Source organism: Ovis aries, chromosome 25, assembly GCF_016772045.2.
Source record: "Ovis aries strain OAR_USU_Benz2616 breed Rambouillet chromosome 25, ARS-UI_Ramb_v3.0, whole genome shotgun sequence".
NCBI classification, from domain to species: Eukaryota; Metazoa; Chordata; class Mammalia; order Artiodactyla; family Bovidae; genus Ovis; species Ovis aries.
In genome coordinates this window covers 34,410,709-34,426,068 of record NC_056078.1, presented here as the reverse complement: position 1 = coordinate 34,426,068, position 15,360 = coordinate 34,410,709, and the positions used below count along the sequence as shown (strand labels likewise).

The 15,360-nt window shown below is 43.1% G+C and overlaps 1 protein-coding gene and 1 long non-coding RNA gene across 5 annotated transcripts; one reads left to right on the top strand and one right to left on the bottom strand.

Annotated features, from left to right (window-relative positions):
* LOC114110805 (uncharacterized) lies at positions 1–3,709 on the bottom strand. The gene is made up of 2 exons (XR_003586959.3): positions 3,526–3,709; positions 1–2,929 (listed from the first exon to the last, which is right to left on the bottom strand). It is a non-coding gene; the product is annotated as an uncharacterized LOC114110805 (long non-coding RNA).
* On the top strand, positions 3,339–12,723 carry TMEM254 (transmembrane protein 254). 4 transcript variants are annotated; one of them, XM_042241207.1, is made up of 5 exons: positions 3,339–3,455; positions 3,695–3,814; positions 4,745–4,848; positions 5,028–5,087; positions 11,015–12,723. In XM_042241207.1, exons 1-5 carry the CDS (start codon positions 3,351–3,353, stop codon positions 11,133–11,135), a joined length of 510 nt encoding a protein of 169 aa, XP_042097141.1. In that variant the 5' UTR covers positions 3,339–3,350; the 3' UTR covers positions 11,136–12,723. The 4 variants fall into 4 exon arrangements, with proteins under 4 accessions (XP_042097141.1, XP_004021565.1, XP_042097142.1 ...); XM_004021516.5 differs by lacking the exon at positions 3,695–3,814; XM_042241208.1 differs by lacking the exon at positions 5,028–5,087.
* The last annotated feature ends 2,637 nt before the right edge of the window (positions 12,724–15,360 follow it).

The following is a 15,360-nucleotide window of genomic DNA, read 5'->3' as shown; positions in this document are numbered from 1 at the left end:
TAGTGGAGTGCAGTTTATTACACCCACAGGCCCAAGGCAGAGTCTCCTCTTAGCCAAGGACCTCGACCAGTTTTTATGAAAACCTTATATACCCTAACTGTGCGTGCCCAAACCCACCTCCCCACATTCCCTGAAACTAGCCTGAACAAAGGAAAAGAAAGATATAATCAAAGTTAACCCGTGATTCATATGCCTTAAGCCTAGGTAGTTAACAATGGACAATTATCAATAGGCCTGTGGTCATACTCCAATAAGAATAATAGAATTTATGATTCTATTCTGTTGCACAGATAATTAGGGTTTCTTTTAGGCGACGGAAAGTCTAGGTACGAGTCCTGGGGCTGTTCCATTGGCTGGGGGTGGGGGTCTGGTTTTCCAGTCTGTATGCCATTTCCATAGATCTGGGCATATAGCTCAAAGTCCACAGTCCAGCACAAGATGGAGTCCTGCTTTCAAGATGGAGCCTGTTCTGTCTGTTTCCTCTTTCACTGAAGTCCATGGGGTCACAAAGAGTTGTGCACAACTTAGTGACTGAAAAACAAGCTTACACAAAATGTTAATGGCAGAGCTAGGACTTAAACTGTTTCCCTGGTAGCTCAGCTAGTAAAGAATTTGCCTTTAATGCAGGAGACCCCAGTTCGATGCCAGGGTCAGGAAGATCTGCTGGAAAAGGGATACGGTACCCACTCCAATATTCTTGGGCTTCCCTGGTGACTCAAGTGGTAAAATATCTGCCTGCAATGCAGGAGACCTGGGTTCAATCCCTGGCTTGGGAAGATCCCCTGGAGAAGGAAACAGCTATCCACTCCAGGATTCTAGGGAACAGCTACTCACTCCAGGATTCCGGCCTAGAGAATTCCATGCACTGTATAGTCCATGGGGTTGCAAAGAGTTGGACACAACTAAGCTACCTTTTCACTTTTACTTTCTATCTGTCCACCAACATTGCTCATAAGTGCTGTGCCATATGGATCCATACATCTTTAGTAATGAAGAGGAAGGGGATTATTTCTGTTGACCCAAAACAAATTAGACTGCCGTATATTTCTCCAGGAAAGAGATTTATTCAGGATCAGCAGGGGTCTGCAATTTGGGGTCTGCAATCACGTGAACAACAACACAAGCTGCTGCCGCCCCACCAAAGGAAAGAACACTTTTAAGAAGAAAAGGACGTTGGGAAGGCTGTAGAAAATAGAATCCATGGGTTTTCTTGGGCTGAGTCCTTGCCAGGAAAGAAGATTGGTCTTCCTATCAGCCTCTGCTAGACTCACAAGGTGTGAGAGTGCCCCCTGTCAGTATCCCAGGTCTATTTAATTGTGGTTTCTTTTTACATTCCCCACAGAGCACAGTAGAGCATAAGTTCAAAAATTAGCCCCATTATGAATAGGATACAGAGCCCAGAAATAAACCCATGCACCTATGGTAACAAAAGAGGCAAGACCACGCAACGTTGGAAAGACAGCCTCTTCAACAAATGGTGCTGAGAAAACTGGACAGTTACATTTAAAAATAAAAATAAAAAGATCATTCTTGAACACCATACACAAAAATAAGCTCAAAATGGATTGAAGACCTAAATGTGAGACCAGACACTATAATACTTCTAGAGGAAAACAAAGGCAGAACACTCTGACACCAATTGCAGCAATATCTTTCTCAATCCACCTCCTAGAATAATGGAAATAAAAACAAACAAATGCGACCTACTGAAAAACTTCTGCATGACAAAGGAAACAATAAACAAAATGAAAAGACAACCTACAGATGGGGATAAAACATTTGCAAATGATGTGACCAACAGGCGATTAGTCTCCAAAATTTACAAACAGCTCACTATGCTTAACAGCAGACAGAAGACCTAAATAGACATTTCTCCAAATAAGAGATACAGTTGGCCAAGAGGCACGTGAAAAAATGTTCAACATGGCTAATTATTCAGTTCAGTTCAGTCGCTCAGTCGTGTCCGACTCTTTGCGACCCCATAAATCGCAGCACGCCAGGCCTCCCTGTCCATCACCATCTCCCGAAGTTCACTCAGACTCACATCCATCAAGTCCATGATGCCATAAAGCCATCTCATCCTCGGTCGTCCCCTTCTCCTCCTGCCCCCAATCCCTCCCAGCATCAGAGTCTTTTCCAATGAGTCAACTCTTCACATGAGGTGGCCAAAGTACTGGAGCTTCAGCTTTAGCATCATTCCTTCTAAAGAAATCCCAGGGTTGATCTCCTTCAGAATGGACTGGTTGGATCTTCTTGCAGTCCAAGGGACTCTCAAGAGTCTTCTCCAACACCACAGTTCAAAAGCATCAATTCTTCAGCGCTCAGCCTTCTTCACAGTCCAACTCTCACATCCATACATGACCACAGGAAAAACCATAACCTTGACTAAACAGACCTTAGTCGGCAAAGTAATGTCTCTGCTTTTGAATATATTAGCGAAATACTACAATGAGATATCACCCCACACCAGCCAGAATGGCAATCATCAAAAATCCACAAACAATAAATGTTGGTGAGGGTGTGGAGAGAAGGGACTCCTCCCACAATGTTGGGGAGGATGTAAATCCTCCCACAATGTTGGAGGGGATCTCCAGCCACTATGGAGAACAGTACAGAGGTTCCTTAAAAAAATCTACAACTAGAGTTAACATATGATACAATCCCACTCTGGCATGTATCTGGAGAAAAACATGATCCAAAAGGATACACACAGCACTGCAGCACCATTTGCAAGAGCCAAGACATGGAAGCAATCTAAATGTCCATCGACAGAGGAAGGATGAAGTTGTACATAAATACAGTGGAATGTAAGTCATTAAAAATGAAATAATGCCATTTGCAGCAACGTGGATGGACTTACAGATTGTCATACTGAGTGAAGTAAGTCAGAGAAGGAGAAATATCACTGGACATCACTTATATGTGGAATCTAAAAAGAAATGATACAAATGAACTTACTTACAAAACAGATTGAGACTCACAGACTTAGAGAACACGTGAAAGCATCACAACATTGTTACTCAGCTATATACACCCCAATACAAAACAAAAAGTTAAAAAAAAAAAAAAAACACACCTAGACCCATAGTTATCAGAAGCAGAGCGCACCATCTATTCCAACACCATTATCTTAAGTTCCGGAAACTCAGAGAAGTGGGGGGGGGGGGGGGTCTCCCCTGCAAAATGATGACCAGCCCTCCAGGCCAGAGTGGGTGGGAACTGTTTCCAAGTTTCAAGCCCACAGACCCTCCTCCCTTAGGGGAGAGAAGGGAGGAGCTTTGGCCGTGGCCCCGCCCCTGCCTTGCCTTTATCTCCCCGCGCACTGCCAGTGGCCTGCCGGGCATCCCATAATGTGCGCTGCAGCGATGGGGAAAGCAACAGGAGATGAGGCCTACTTCCAGAGGAGCAGTCTGTTCTGCGTTACTGTCATCATCCTCTCTTTTGGCTATTACACGGTAAGGGCAGCGGGCCCCGAGGAAGGCTAGGCGAGGGCCTGGAGTGCTGCCTGGAGGTGCAAGATCCCACCTGGAGCCGTGGAGAGGTCGCAGGCGCAATCGCGGCTCTCGCGCGCTCTGAGCCAGGGGACTAGACCCGGGAAGAAAACGCAGGCGCACTCGTCTGTCCGCGCCTTTCGCCTGTGTTGAGATCTTGAGAAACCAGCTGCCCACGCTTTCTCTCCCCACCCTATGACTAGGTGACTAGATCTTTCAAAATGGCGGCGAAGTCGGAGGCTGGTGGGGCTGCTGCCTCCTACTTCCGTGTAGCCAGACCCCTGCCCTCGCTGGTCACGGTCCTGGTGCTGGGATATTTCGGGGTAAGGTGTAGTACGGCGCGGCGTTTTGTTTTGGCCCGCCAGGCTCCCGTAGAGCCAGGGGCACTGGGGAGGGGGGAGGAGGGAGGTCTTGCGCTTGCGCGGCTGGCGGTTGCCTAGGTAATTAGCGTAAGCGAAAGTTCGGTGGGCTTGTTAGGTTTTCTCTTGGAAATGTTCCTGCCTTTGCGTCTCCAAGGTTCGTAGGACTTATTCAGGTCTGAGTAGAACTGAGGAGAGAAGAAAAGAGGCCAAGTTGACAATTCTAGGGCTGCCAAGTCAAGATAGGGCTTCCAAAGCAGAATGTCTGAGGCAGTTGGAATTGCTTAGAAAATGGGGATAAACCTAAAGGTTGGGTAGAATTTAAGTGGTAAGAAGGGATAGAGAGGATGTGCATATTATGCCATAGATGTAAAATCAAGAAGACAATCTCTATTGAGATAAGCAGCAACTTTTTTTTGAGAGACAGAATTCATTTAAAGAATACAGTGAAAGTCGTCGTGTCCGAGTCTTTGCGACTCCATGGACTGTATAGAATTCTTCAGGCCAGAATACTGGAGTGGGTAGCCTTTCCCTTCTCCAGGGGATCTTCCCAACCCAGGGACTGAACCCAGGTCTCCCGCATTGCAGGCAGATTATTTACCAGCTGAGCCACAAGAAGATACCCAAAACAGTGGGTTGCAGACTACTAAATTGTGGAATTCAGTAATCAGAAGTCAGCTAATCTGGGCACTAAGTCTGATAACCACATAGTTTCCTTAGCAGAAATCTTCCACTGAAATGGCTTTTAGAAAATAGAATTCGAGAATTGAAGCCTGTGTGGGCTGGTTCAGAGTTTCTTTGGTCTGTTATTTGTTCTTGCAGAATCAGGATTATTTCATAGCCTTGGTTAAAAATACATTGAAGTGATCTAAAAGTACTCTGGTTCTCTTTCAGTGGGTGCTCTTCTGGCCTGAGAGTGTTCCTTATCAGAGCCTGGGACCCCTGGGCCCCTTCACTCAGTACTTGCTGAAGCATTATCACACCCTCATGCATGGTTGGTAAGTAGAGCTCCAGAAATGGGATGTGGACCCCACAGCTTCAGTCTCCCTGGAAGGCCCATGGTTGCCTTCCAAAAATGGTGCTCGTTCATAGTAAAGCACTCTTCTTTTGGAGGTTTTTCTGTTAGATCTCATCAGCAAAGGACCATCACCTTAAACTAGGCTGACTTTTGTTTCAGTTATTGGCTTGCCTGGATGATTCACGTGGGAGAGTCGTTGTATGCCATTGTATTGTGCAAGTAAGTGTTTTTAATCGATCTTTGTTGCTTTTCTCTTGGTATCACACATAAGTTAAGAGTAGCCATATTTGAATAATTCATGTGCTTGTAGGCTGAGAACACTCTCAGGATAGAGTTGAAGTCGCACACCTAATACTGAGCCTCAACTCAGTACTCAGAGGGAGTACTCAGTAAATAGTTAATGAATGAATTCATTTCATTTGTATTAATGAGTCAATTAGTCATTTAATTTAGATAATTCATTTTCTTTTTTTCAAAAATATCCCTGTAGTCCCATCTAGAAGGAAAGATTAGCAGGCTACCTTCTAGTTTGAAAAAGAGCTGTACTGACCTAGCCCAATGATTCTCAACCCCCTAGTTTTGCAACTGAATCACCTGAGGAGCTTTCTTAAAATTCACTTGTTTGGTTTCCAGACCCAGAGATCCTAATCTGGTAGGCCTTGCTTCAGGCACAGGAATGTGGTTTGTTTTTTTTTTTCAAGTTCTGTAGATGATTCTGGGGTGCAATGAAAGCTAAAGATCCTATGACTAGGCCGTACTCAGCAAATGCCAGTGTAAATAATAAATGTGAGAAAACTAGAAAAAGCTTCTCTTCACATTTAGACTTTATGTAAGCGTACACAGAAAGTAAATGGTTATAGTAATGCCAGACTGCTTTACAACTGAGTGTTTTTTCTTTGGCTCAAGATTAGTTACCACCTCTGTTTTTGTGGTATTACTTCTAAAAGTGGAAAATAAGATACTTTATTATGTTTTAATAATAAAAATAATTAATATTTCTTGGGTGCACACTATGCCAGACAACTGCTAACTGACTTAAATATATTATGTTACTCCACCTTCTGTTTTATTAAACAAGCTGGACTTTCTAGGAGAGGAGCATAAAGCAGCTTTATGTTTTTACCTCTCTCCAATTCCCCGTGGATTATTGTCTGCCACTCACCCTAGCCCTGGGTAAAATCTAAAGCAGGTCCACAGGTCGTTCAGTCACTATCTGATATTGTCAAGTCCAGTCAAGTTATAAAGTTATTAAAACTATGAACTTTTATCAAATTCAGTACATCTGTTCTTCAGCCAAGGCTCAGCAGGCCGCCATGGGGAAGGGTGGAATTGACGTCTTCACTCTCCTTCTGACTTTGTTTGCTGCTCACTAGCAGTAGTTGCTTGTAGCCCCTTGGGGTGCCGGAAGTACATGTAAAGGAAGCAGAACATGATCTGCCTTGTGATCAGGCAACTGGGTGATGCTGACGTTACATACCCATTGTTGCTTCTTTCTCTCCAAAGGGTCCCTGGTGGGTTTTTGAGAAACTGCTCATCAGCAGGGATCTGCTTTCCACAGTTGCCTTGATGGTTCCTTCAACCTTAGTCAGCATGTCACTTGCAGTTTCCGCTTCGGGTTGATAATGTTTTCCTCTTATTTAGGTTTCTTCTGCCCTTTAGTTAGGCCTCTGGGGCGGGGTTGCTTTTAAGCCCATGCACACCAGTGCCCTTCCGCAAGACCTGTAAGGCTCACAAGGACAGCTTCCTTATCCCTCCATTGGGATAAATCTGCGGGTGTGTGCCATTTCCTGCACAGCCATGGATCCTATCAGGCAGCTCTACTGGTATTTAAACTTGTGAGTCAGTTGTTAACCCTCCCCAAAATCACAGGGGACTCTTGTCAGGCTCTCTGAATGGTTCTTTTGAAGCTGCTTTTCAGGCTGACTTGCGATAGGAGGTGCCACAGCAGCAGCACCTCTTTCTGAAAGCCTCTTCACTTCTCAATGACAGCTCAGCTTGGAGGTGTGCAGTGCAGCCCTCCAAATTACAGTGCTGGAGTACATGACACCTATTGTGCAGTTGGCATATGAAGCCTCTAATGAAAACAAAAAGACTCGAATGGAACATCCAGCTCTCCAGTTCTTTGAGAGGAAGTGGGAGAACAGACATAGAGAGGTTAGGGCACTCTTCTCATGTTCCTGAAATCATTTATTTATGGACTAACATGTTGCAGTGTATCATTCAGTTCAGTTCAGTTCAGTTGCTCAGTTGTATCCGACTCTTTGCGACCCAATGAATCGCAGCACGCCAGGCCTCTCTGTCCATCACCATCTCCTGGAGTTCACTCAGACTCACGTCCATCGAATCAGTGATGCCATCCAGCCATCTCATCCTCTGCCGTCCCCTTCTCCTCCTGCCCCCAATCCCTCCCAGCATCAGAGTCTTTTCCAATGAGTCAGCTCTTTACATGAGGTGGCCAAGTACTGGAGCTTCAGCTTCAGCATCATTCCTTCCAAAGAAATCTCCACTGTAAATCAGAGTGAATATTCCTTTCATGAATGAATAAATACATTTAAATGAAAGAATCACTAAATGTGTTGTTAGGCAGAATAAAGCAGTTTTCCTCCAATTAAATAAAAAATCATGAAGACATGCAGAACATTTGTAGCCCTTAACCCCAAATTCCACTGTCCAGCAATAGAAAGGAATTGATGAATTCTGTTTAACTAGACATAAGATTGGACTGGATGTTTGACTTTATAGCCACCATATATATATATATATATATATATATACATAGACACAAACTCTTCTATAATTTTTTTATTGTCATATATGCCTATTTTCCCATGTCTATCCATGTAAACTCATTCATTGAACTCATTCATTAGTATATAATATTATATAGATGTGCCCTAATGTATTTAACAAATCTTCCTTCTGATGGACTTTTAAACTTCTAGCTTTTCTAAACTATTATAAATAATTCTGTGTGAATGAATTTCTTGTATGTCCTGGCCCACTGTGATATATATTTCACCTTTTTATTGTTTGGTGGTATAATCTATGAATATAGTTGATGGTTGTCTACTGACCTCATAGCCAGTGACCTTGGTAAATTCATTTTTTAGTTCTAATAGTTTATCTATTCATCTAATTATTCATCATTAATGATTTAAAAGATTCCTTTACATTTTCTAGGTACCTGGTTGCCTATAGAAATAGACAGTTTTATTTCTTCCTTTCAACTCCATATACCTTTTAAGTTTCCTTCACTGCACTAGCTAGTAATGGAAGGTTGTTGCTGAGCAGTGAAGAGACGCTGGGATTCTTGGCTTCTGGAGGAGAGGAATTCAATCTGGGGCCAGTGATAAGGCTTGCTCACTCAGAGGCTTTATTTTTGTGTAATAAAGTTTTGTTAAAGTATAAAAGAGATAGAGAAAGCTTCTGATATAGACATCAGAAGGAGGCAGAAAAAGTGCCCCCCTGCTAGCCTTTAGCAGTAAGTTATATATCTATTAGCAAGCTGTTAATTAGAGAAAGGAGATGTCTCAAAATTCAGAGTGGCACCAGGCCCTCACCCACAACACGCATTTTGGCATAACATTGGCACCAGGTGAGTCATCCCAGGCCATAAAACAATTGACATGAATCTTGAAGAAAGGCAGGTTTCCAAGTAAATATATAGTTTCATTAGTATAGATTAGGAGGACAATGTATGAGTAAAACATATAGGTTTGTTGAGCCCTTATCAGTTATGGAACCAGATGCCATGATCTTAGTTTTATGAATGTTTCTGAATGTTGAGTTTTAAGCCAACTTTTTTATCTGGTCCCATCACGTCATGGCAGATAGGTGGGGAACCAGTGGAAACAGTGACAGACTTTATTTTGAGGGGCTCCAAAAATCACTGCAGATGGTGATTGCAGCCATGAAATTAAAAGATGCTTGCTCCTTGGAAGAAAAGCTATGACCAACCTAGACAGCATATTAAAAAGCAGAGACACTACTTTGCCAACAAAGGTCCATCTAGTCAAAACTATGGTTTTTCCAGTAGTCATGTATAGATGTGAGAGTTGGACTGTAAAGAAAGCTGAGCGCCAAAAAATTGATGCTTTTGAACTGTGGTTTTAGAGAAGACTCTTGAGAGTCCCTTGGACAGCCAGGAGATCTAGCCAGTCTATCTGAAGGAAATCAGTCCTGAATATCGGAAGGACTGATGTTGAAGCTGAAACTCCAATACTTTGACCACGTGATGTGAAGAACTGACTCATTTGAAAAGACCCTGATGCTGGGAAAGATTGAAGGCAGGAGAAGGGACGACTGAGGATGAGATAGTTGGATGGCATCACCGACTCAATGGACATGAGTTTGAATAAACTCTGAGAGTTGGTGATGGACAGAGAGGCCTGGGGTGCAGCAGTCCATGGGGTCACAAAGAGTTGGACATGACTGAGTGCACTATCAGTTCTGAGTCTTAAGCAGAACCTACTTGAAGACAGAGTCTAGGGTAAATACATCAGAGAAGGCGATGGCACCCCACTCCAGTACTCTTGCCTGGAAAATCCCATGGATGGAGGTGCCTGGTGGGCTGCAGTCCATGGGGTCGCCAAGTCGGACACTACTGAGCGACTTCACTTTCACTTTTCACTTTCACGCATTGGAGAAGGAAATGGCAACCCACTCCAGTGTTCTTGCCTGGAGAATCCCAGGGATGGGGGAGCCTGGTGGGCTGCCATCTATGGGGTCGCACAGAGTCGGACACGACTGAAGCGACTTAGCAGCAGCAGAAGCAGCAGGGTAAATACATAGTTCATTGACATAGCTTAAGACAAACATTTCCATCAGAAAAGCGCATTGGTTAGCTCAAAAGTTTGAGAAAAGTTAAATTTAGGTGGAACCAGGTGTCATCATGGCAACACAAAATTTTAAGAGAAACCTCTTTTTAAATTTGTATAGAGAAGGGGAAAATATATAACACTAGTAGTTTGTCTCCTGGCCGTATAAGAGAGAGAAAAAATGCCTGACACTTGTAGCCTATTTCCTCTGTTTGGAGACCCCTGGCCTTCCTGCCTGTTACCCTCTCAGTAACCCAGTTCATTGTCAACTTGAAGTGGTAATAGTAGGCATCCTGGCCTTGTAAACTTTCAACACTCTGCCTCATCTTTTTTCTAGAGTTGTATATTGTATAGGTCTTCTCTATCAGATTAAAGTTCTGTTCTCCAAGTTTTCTAAGAACTTGTATTAAGAGTGGATGTTGAAATTTATCAAATTCTTTTTCTGCATTTTTTATGATCATACAATTTTTTTCCTTTAATCTATTAGTATAGAAAATTATATTGTTTTTACATTTAAAAAAATATGAGACTTATTTATATAAAGATGAAACTGTAGCAAGTCAGTCACTTGCACTGGGCCATTTTCTTTTGACCTTGGTGTTAAGCAGTTTAGTTTGAATGGGTGTATAAACAGTATTTATTATTTCCATGTGCCAGACCCTTTACTAACCACTTTGTGTAACTTATCTCAAGGTGAGATAAATACTATTATTCCTGTTTTTTTAGATGAGAAAACTGAGAGTGAGTGAGTGACTGGCCCAAGGTCATGCTGGTAGTTGGCCAAGCTAGGATTTGTCTTTTGTAGCCTAGTTGCTAAATCATGTCCGACTCTTTGTGACTCCACAGACGGTAGCCTGCTAGGCTCCTCTGTCCAGGGGATTTTCCAGGCAAGAGTACTGGAGTGGGTTTCCATTTCCTTCTCCAGGGGATCTTCGCAACCCAGGACAGAACCTGGGTCTCCTGCACTGGCAGCACTGAGCCACCAGGGAAGCCCAAGCTAGGATTTACCTCTAATCTGTCTTCAAAACACTTGCTTTGAAGCCATCCCAGTGATTTCTAACCCTATATGCTCATCAAATCATGTGAGAAATAGTTTCATAATATCATCCCCTAGGCAGTAGCCAGACTTTCTCAGAGAGGAGTGTATCCTCCTAAATGCATAAGGAAAACTAAAGTAAATGAACTAACAATTCGAGTTAAGAAGTGGGAGGAAAGTGCAAAATAAACCCAATGAAAGTAGGTAGAAGTAATGCATTTTTAAAAAATGACTCCTGTGAAACCATAACACTAAGATTCTGGTGGATAGATTTTTCTCTTTTCTCTTTTTAGGTCTAAAGGCATCACGAATACTTGGACCCAACTGCTCTGGTTCCTACAGACGTTCCTTTTTGGGATGGCATCTCTCTATTACTTGATTGCTTTTAGACCAAAACGCCAAAAACAAACTTAAAGAAGATATCCAAAAAAACTGAATCACTTTATTGTACACTTGAAACTAATATAATATTTTTATAACCAACTGTACTTCAGTTTAAAAAAATTTTTTTTAATAAATTAATTAATTAATTAAAAGAGAGAGAAAATATAGTATATAAAGTTCCTAGGGGGAGAAAAGAAGATATTCAAAAGCTTTCCCTATACTTTGATATTCAGCGTCATCTTTTCTGAGGGGTACTCTAGTTATTCATGATTCCCTCATCAGCTCTAGTTAAAAAGTTAAGTAGATAGTAGAAAAAGATTTTAGCTTTCTAATTATGCAGACTGATGTGTTTGGCAAAGCGCTCCCAGCTACCTTCCTGTGGTCCTTGGCTGTACTGACATTCTCCCTGTCACCTGCTTTAAGCCACATACTAAGTTTGAGATACCCTTGCTCACCCTTCTGATTAAAACACCTTACCCTTACCACCCTTACCCTTACCCTTACCATCTTATCAGCTCTCCTTTCCTCTAATTTTTTTCTACCCACTTGGGCCAAAATAGAGTGAGGCCTCCACAGCACATAATTCCACCCAGTTATTGGACACCTGTGAGGCACACCTGTGAGGCAGGATCTTCTCTCAGGCTCCCATTTCACATTACAGAGAAAGATAAGGAAGACAGGCAAGTGCCTGGAATGGGGTGGGCTGAGCAGGGACACAGAGGACATGCCGGGAATCCAGAAGAGAGGATTGGAGAATGCCTGTTCTGCCCTCCCAGCCAGAAGCGGTATCCCCTTTCACTCGGGCCCTCCGACACAGTGCTCTGGAGTGTGCAGCTCTGACGGCCACTTTCAGGTCAGGACCGCAGTTTAGACAGCTTCGTTTTTAACCCTAACCCCTGTCCCATCACCTCACACAGTGTTTACTCTGATTTCACTTTGCACTAGTTCAGCAGCATTCCAATTTTTCTCTGAAAACTGCAGGACCTGTACAGTGTACACCTGTCTCAGAGAAAAGCACAGGACTGCCCTTGACTCCCGTCTTTCTGTGGGGCTCCTACAGTGTGGGAAACCTGTATCTTTCCACCCTTTCCTATTATTTATTAGTTTTCTCCAGACTCTGTAGATGTGCCCCTCCTGTTCTGATTCACTCAGCCATTCCTGTTCTAGAGAGTCTAACTCATGGTTCTCCAGCTAATGACTACCCCTCTCATTCACCTGGCTATCTCTTATGACTGTTAACTGGTTGGGGCAGAAGGGTTATTGACGGTCGCTTCTAGGAGATTGTAGGGTTCCTTTCCTGAAGGTCCCCCTGCTTGCAGGTTCACTAGGAACTAGACCTTGTTGTTTTTTTTCCATGACACAGTACGTCATGTTATTTTTTTTAAACTAATATTGGTGAGAAACAGATCCCTCTCCCTGCTCCCCCCAAAAAAGAGGCTCCAGGTAAAACCACAGCCATGAAAGATGGTAGACTATGAATTGGTTTTGGTGGAGAGTGACTTCTGCACAAAATTCTGGGTCTTTCCCACTGCTTCTTTTGTGATTGAGGGGTTATTAATGGTTTCAAGGATAATATGGCAGATTACTGAATAAAATGTGAATTATATCTCCAATTAAATGCTTTTCTGTTATGTCAGTTTTTTATTCACTGCCACACATTGGATACTTCTTTCTCCAACTGACTCTATTCTGGAACTATTTGTAACAGGGTTTTGTTTGTTTTTCCACTGAAAACAAAATGCAGGGGATTTCCCTGGCCATCCAGTGGCTAAGACTCTACACTCTCAATGGGCCTCCTCTATGCAGGGGGCCCAGGTTCGATCCCTGGTCAGGGAACTAGATCCTACATGCCACAACTAAGATCCTTGCTTATGTTTCAAGAGCTGCCTGTAGTCCACATAACTCCTCCACATATACCAAGTCGTGGGTGGATATAATCATCTCCTTTCATTGCAGGGTTGGCCTCCTTTTGTTTCTATTACATTTCACTCAGTTTGATCCAGTCTATGCAGCAAGTAAACGGAGTACTGTTTTTAAAGGCAGAAAGTATAAAACATGTAATCTTATTTGGGGTATTATCGTGGCTTAAAGCAAAACACATAGCAAACGGTGTGGGTAGTTGATTTTTTGGACCCATAAGCCGCATCCTATGGGGTGAAGTAACACAGAGGCCAGACTAACTGGACTTCATGTTCCTTCCCTCTCCCACAGCCCAGGAGTTTAGGAGTAAGTCTGTGAAGCAAACAATAAACATAGAGACATCTTGGACTTGTGTTGCAGTCACAGTGGTCATATGGGAGAAACGCCTATGTGGGTTTGGATGAGAAAAGGCCAAGCACGTTGGAAACAAACATGGAGGGCAAATAGACTAAAACCCCAGAAATACCCACAGCAAGTAGAGTTTGGAAGAACAAAACAGAAAGGGCCAATAGAAGGAACAAAAAACTAATGACCTTGTTACCAAAATCGTGGCTCCGTATCCACCAATGCTAAAAAGAAATACGGAGAAAGAGTTTGGAGGAAATAGGAAAGAGCAGCTTTATTATTTTTGCCAGGCCAAAGGGAAGCACAGCAGGCTAGCACCTCAAGAACTGTGCCCTATCCTTCTCAGGAAGAGGGAGAGGTTTTATATCCTCTAAATGAATGAATGAAGTTGCTCAGTCATGTCCGACTCTTTGCAGCCCCATGGACTGTAGCCTACCAGGCTCCTCTGTCCATGGGATTTTCCAGGCAAGAATACTGGAGTGGGTTGCCATTTTTTCTCCAGGGGATCTTCCCAACCCAGGGATCGAACCTGGGTCTCCTGCATTGCAGGCAGATGCTTTACCCTCTAAGCCACCAGAGAAGTCCTTTATATCTTCTAGAAGGTCTGTTTTTTTCTCTTGCGAAGTTTCAGAATGGCCACAGCTGGCATCAGACAATTCAGCAACCAGGACTTGTTTCCATGAATTTATCAGCCTTTTTTCTTAAATGCAGAATGCTAGAAGAGAGTGTTGGAGAAGGAAATGGCAACCCATTCCAGTATTCTTGCCTGGAGAATCTCAGGGACAAAGCCTGGTGGGCTGCCATCTATGGGGTCGCACAGAGTCGGACACGACTGAAGCAACTTAGCAGCAGCTGGTTTACAATGGGAGAAGGGAATGGCAATCCACTCCAGTATTCTTGCCTGGAGAATTCCACGGACAAAGAAGCCTGGGGGGTGGGGGTGGGGAGTGGGCTACAGTCCGTGGGGTCGCAAAGAGTCGGACACAACTGAATGACTAACACACACACAGGAGTATGGGGGGGGGGGGGGGAAGTATGCTAGGTGCAGAGTGTAATCTGTATGGAGTCAGAGAGAGTAATAAGCTCTGTGAAGAACAAGTCCAGTTACAATCATTTGTTACTAGTAACAGCTAAAGGATAATGAAGATTGTTTAACTCTTGTAGGCTTGTTTGGCTGGTATGTGCCAAAGGCTCTTTACTCATTTCTGGTTTTGCTGCAACAACCTCACAACTTAAAAACAGGCCACATTTATAAACTAACACTGTTCCCTACATTCAACATGTTTATGACTCCATGCAATCCAAGTCCAAACATATTTTATAAGCCATGGTTTTAAAACAAATCTTGAGGTTATATTCCAGGATGTGTAAAGAAGTTCTTTAGCAAAACAACTTACCATCTGGGGGCCTGTATGTATTTACATGAAGGGCATGAAAGCACCAAAGAGACACTGGAGAACTTGCCTTTGAGGTTAGAGTACAGAACGCAATCATACCATGAGAATTAGCCAGGGCCCTTGCTGGGACCTTGTTAATTAAAGCTCTTAGTTAAACAATTTGGCTTATAAAAAATATATAGATATTTTTCCTTCCCTTCTTTACAAACAAAAAAATCTAGTGCAGTCAATATATGAATCTATGAGACCCTTCTCTCTGCAAGGCTCCTTGTCCACACTGAATTGGAAATTATAGTTCCTTTTTCTGTCAGGGTTAGACAATGAGAGTGTGTACTTATCATTTCACGTTTCTCTTTATTTATGATGATTTACACAGTGGACACTTAAAAATCTTATCCAAAATATTGCATTTGTAATTCTATCAACAAACATTTTAAGATGGCTCTTAAGCTTTCTGAATAGGTTTGAGTTATACTGGTTACACCTCCTCCCAGGTGGCTCAGATAGTAAAGTGTCTGCCTAAAAGGCAGGAGACCGGAGTTCGACCCCACGGTCAGGAAGATCCCCTGGAGAAGGAAATGGCAACCCACTCC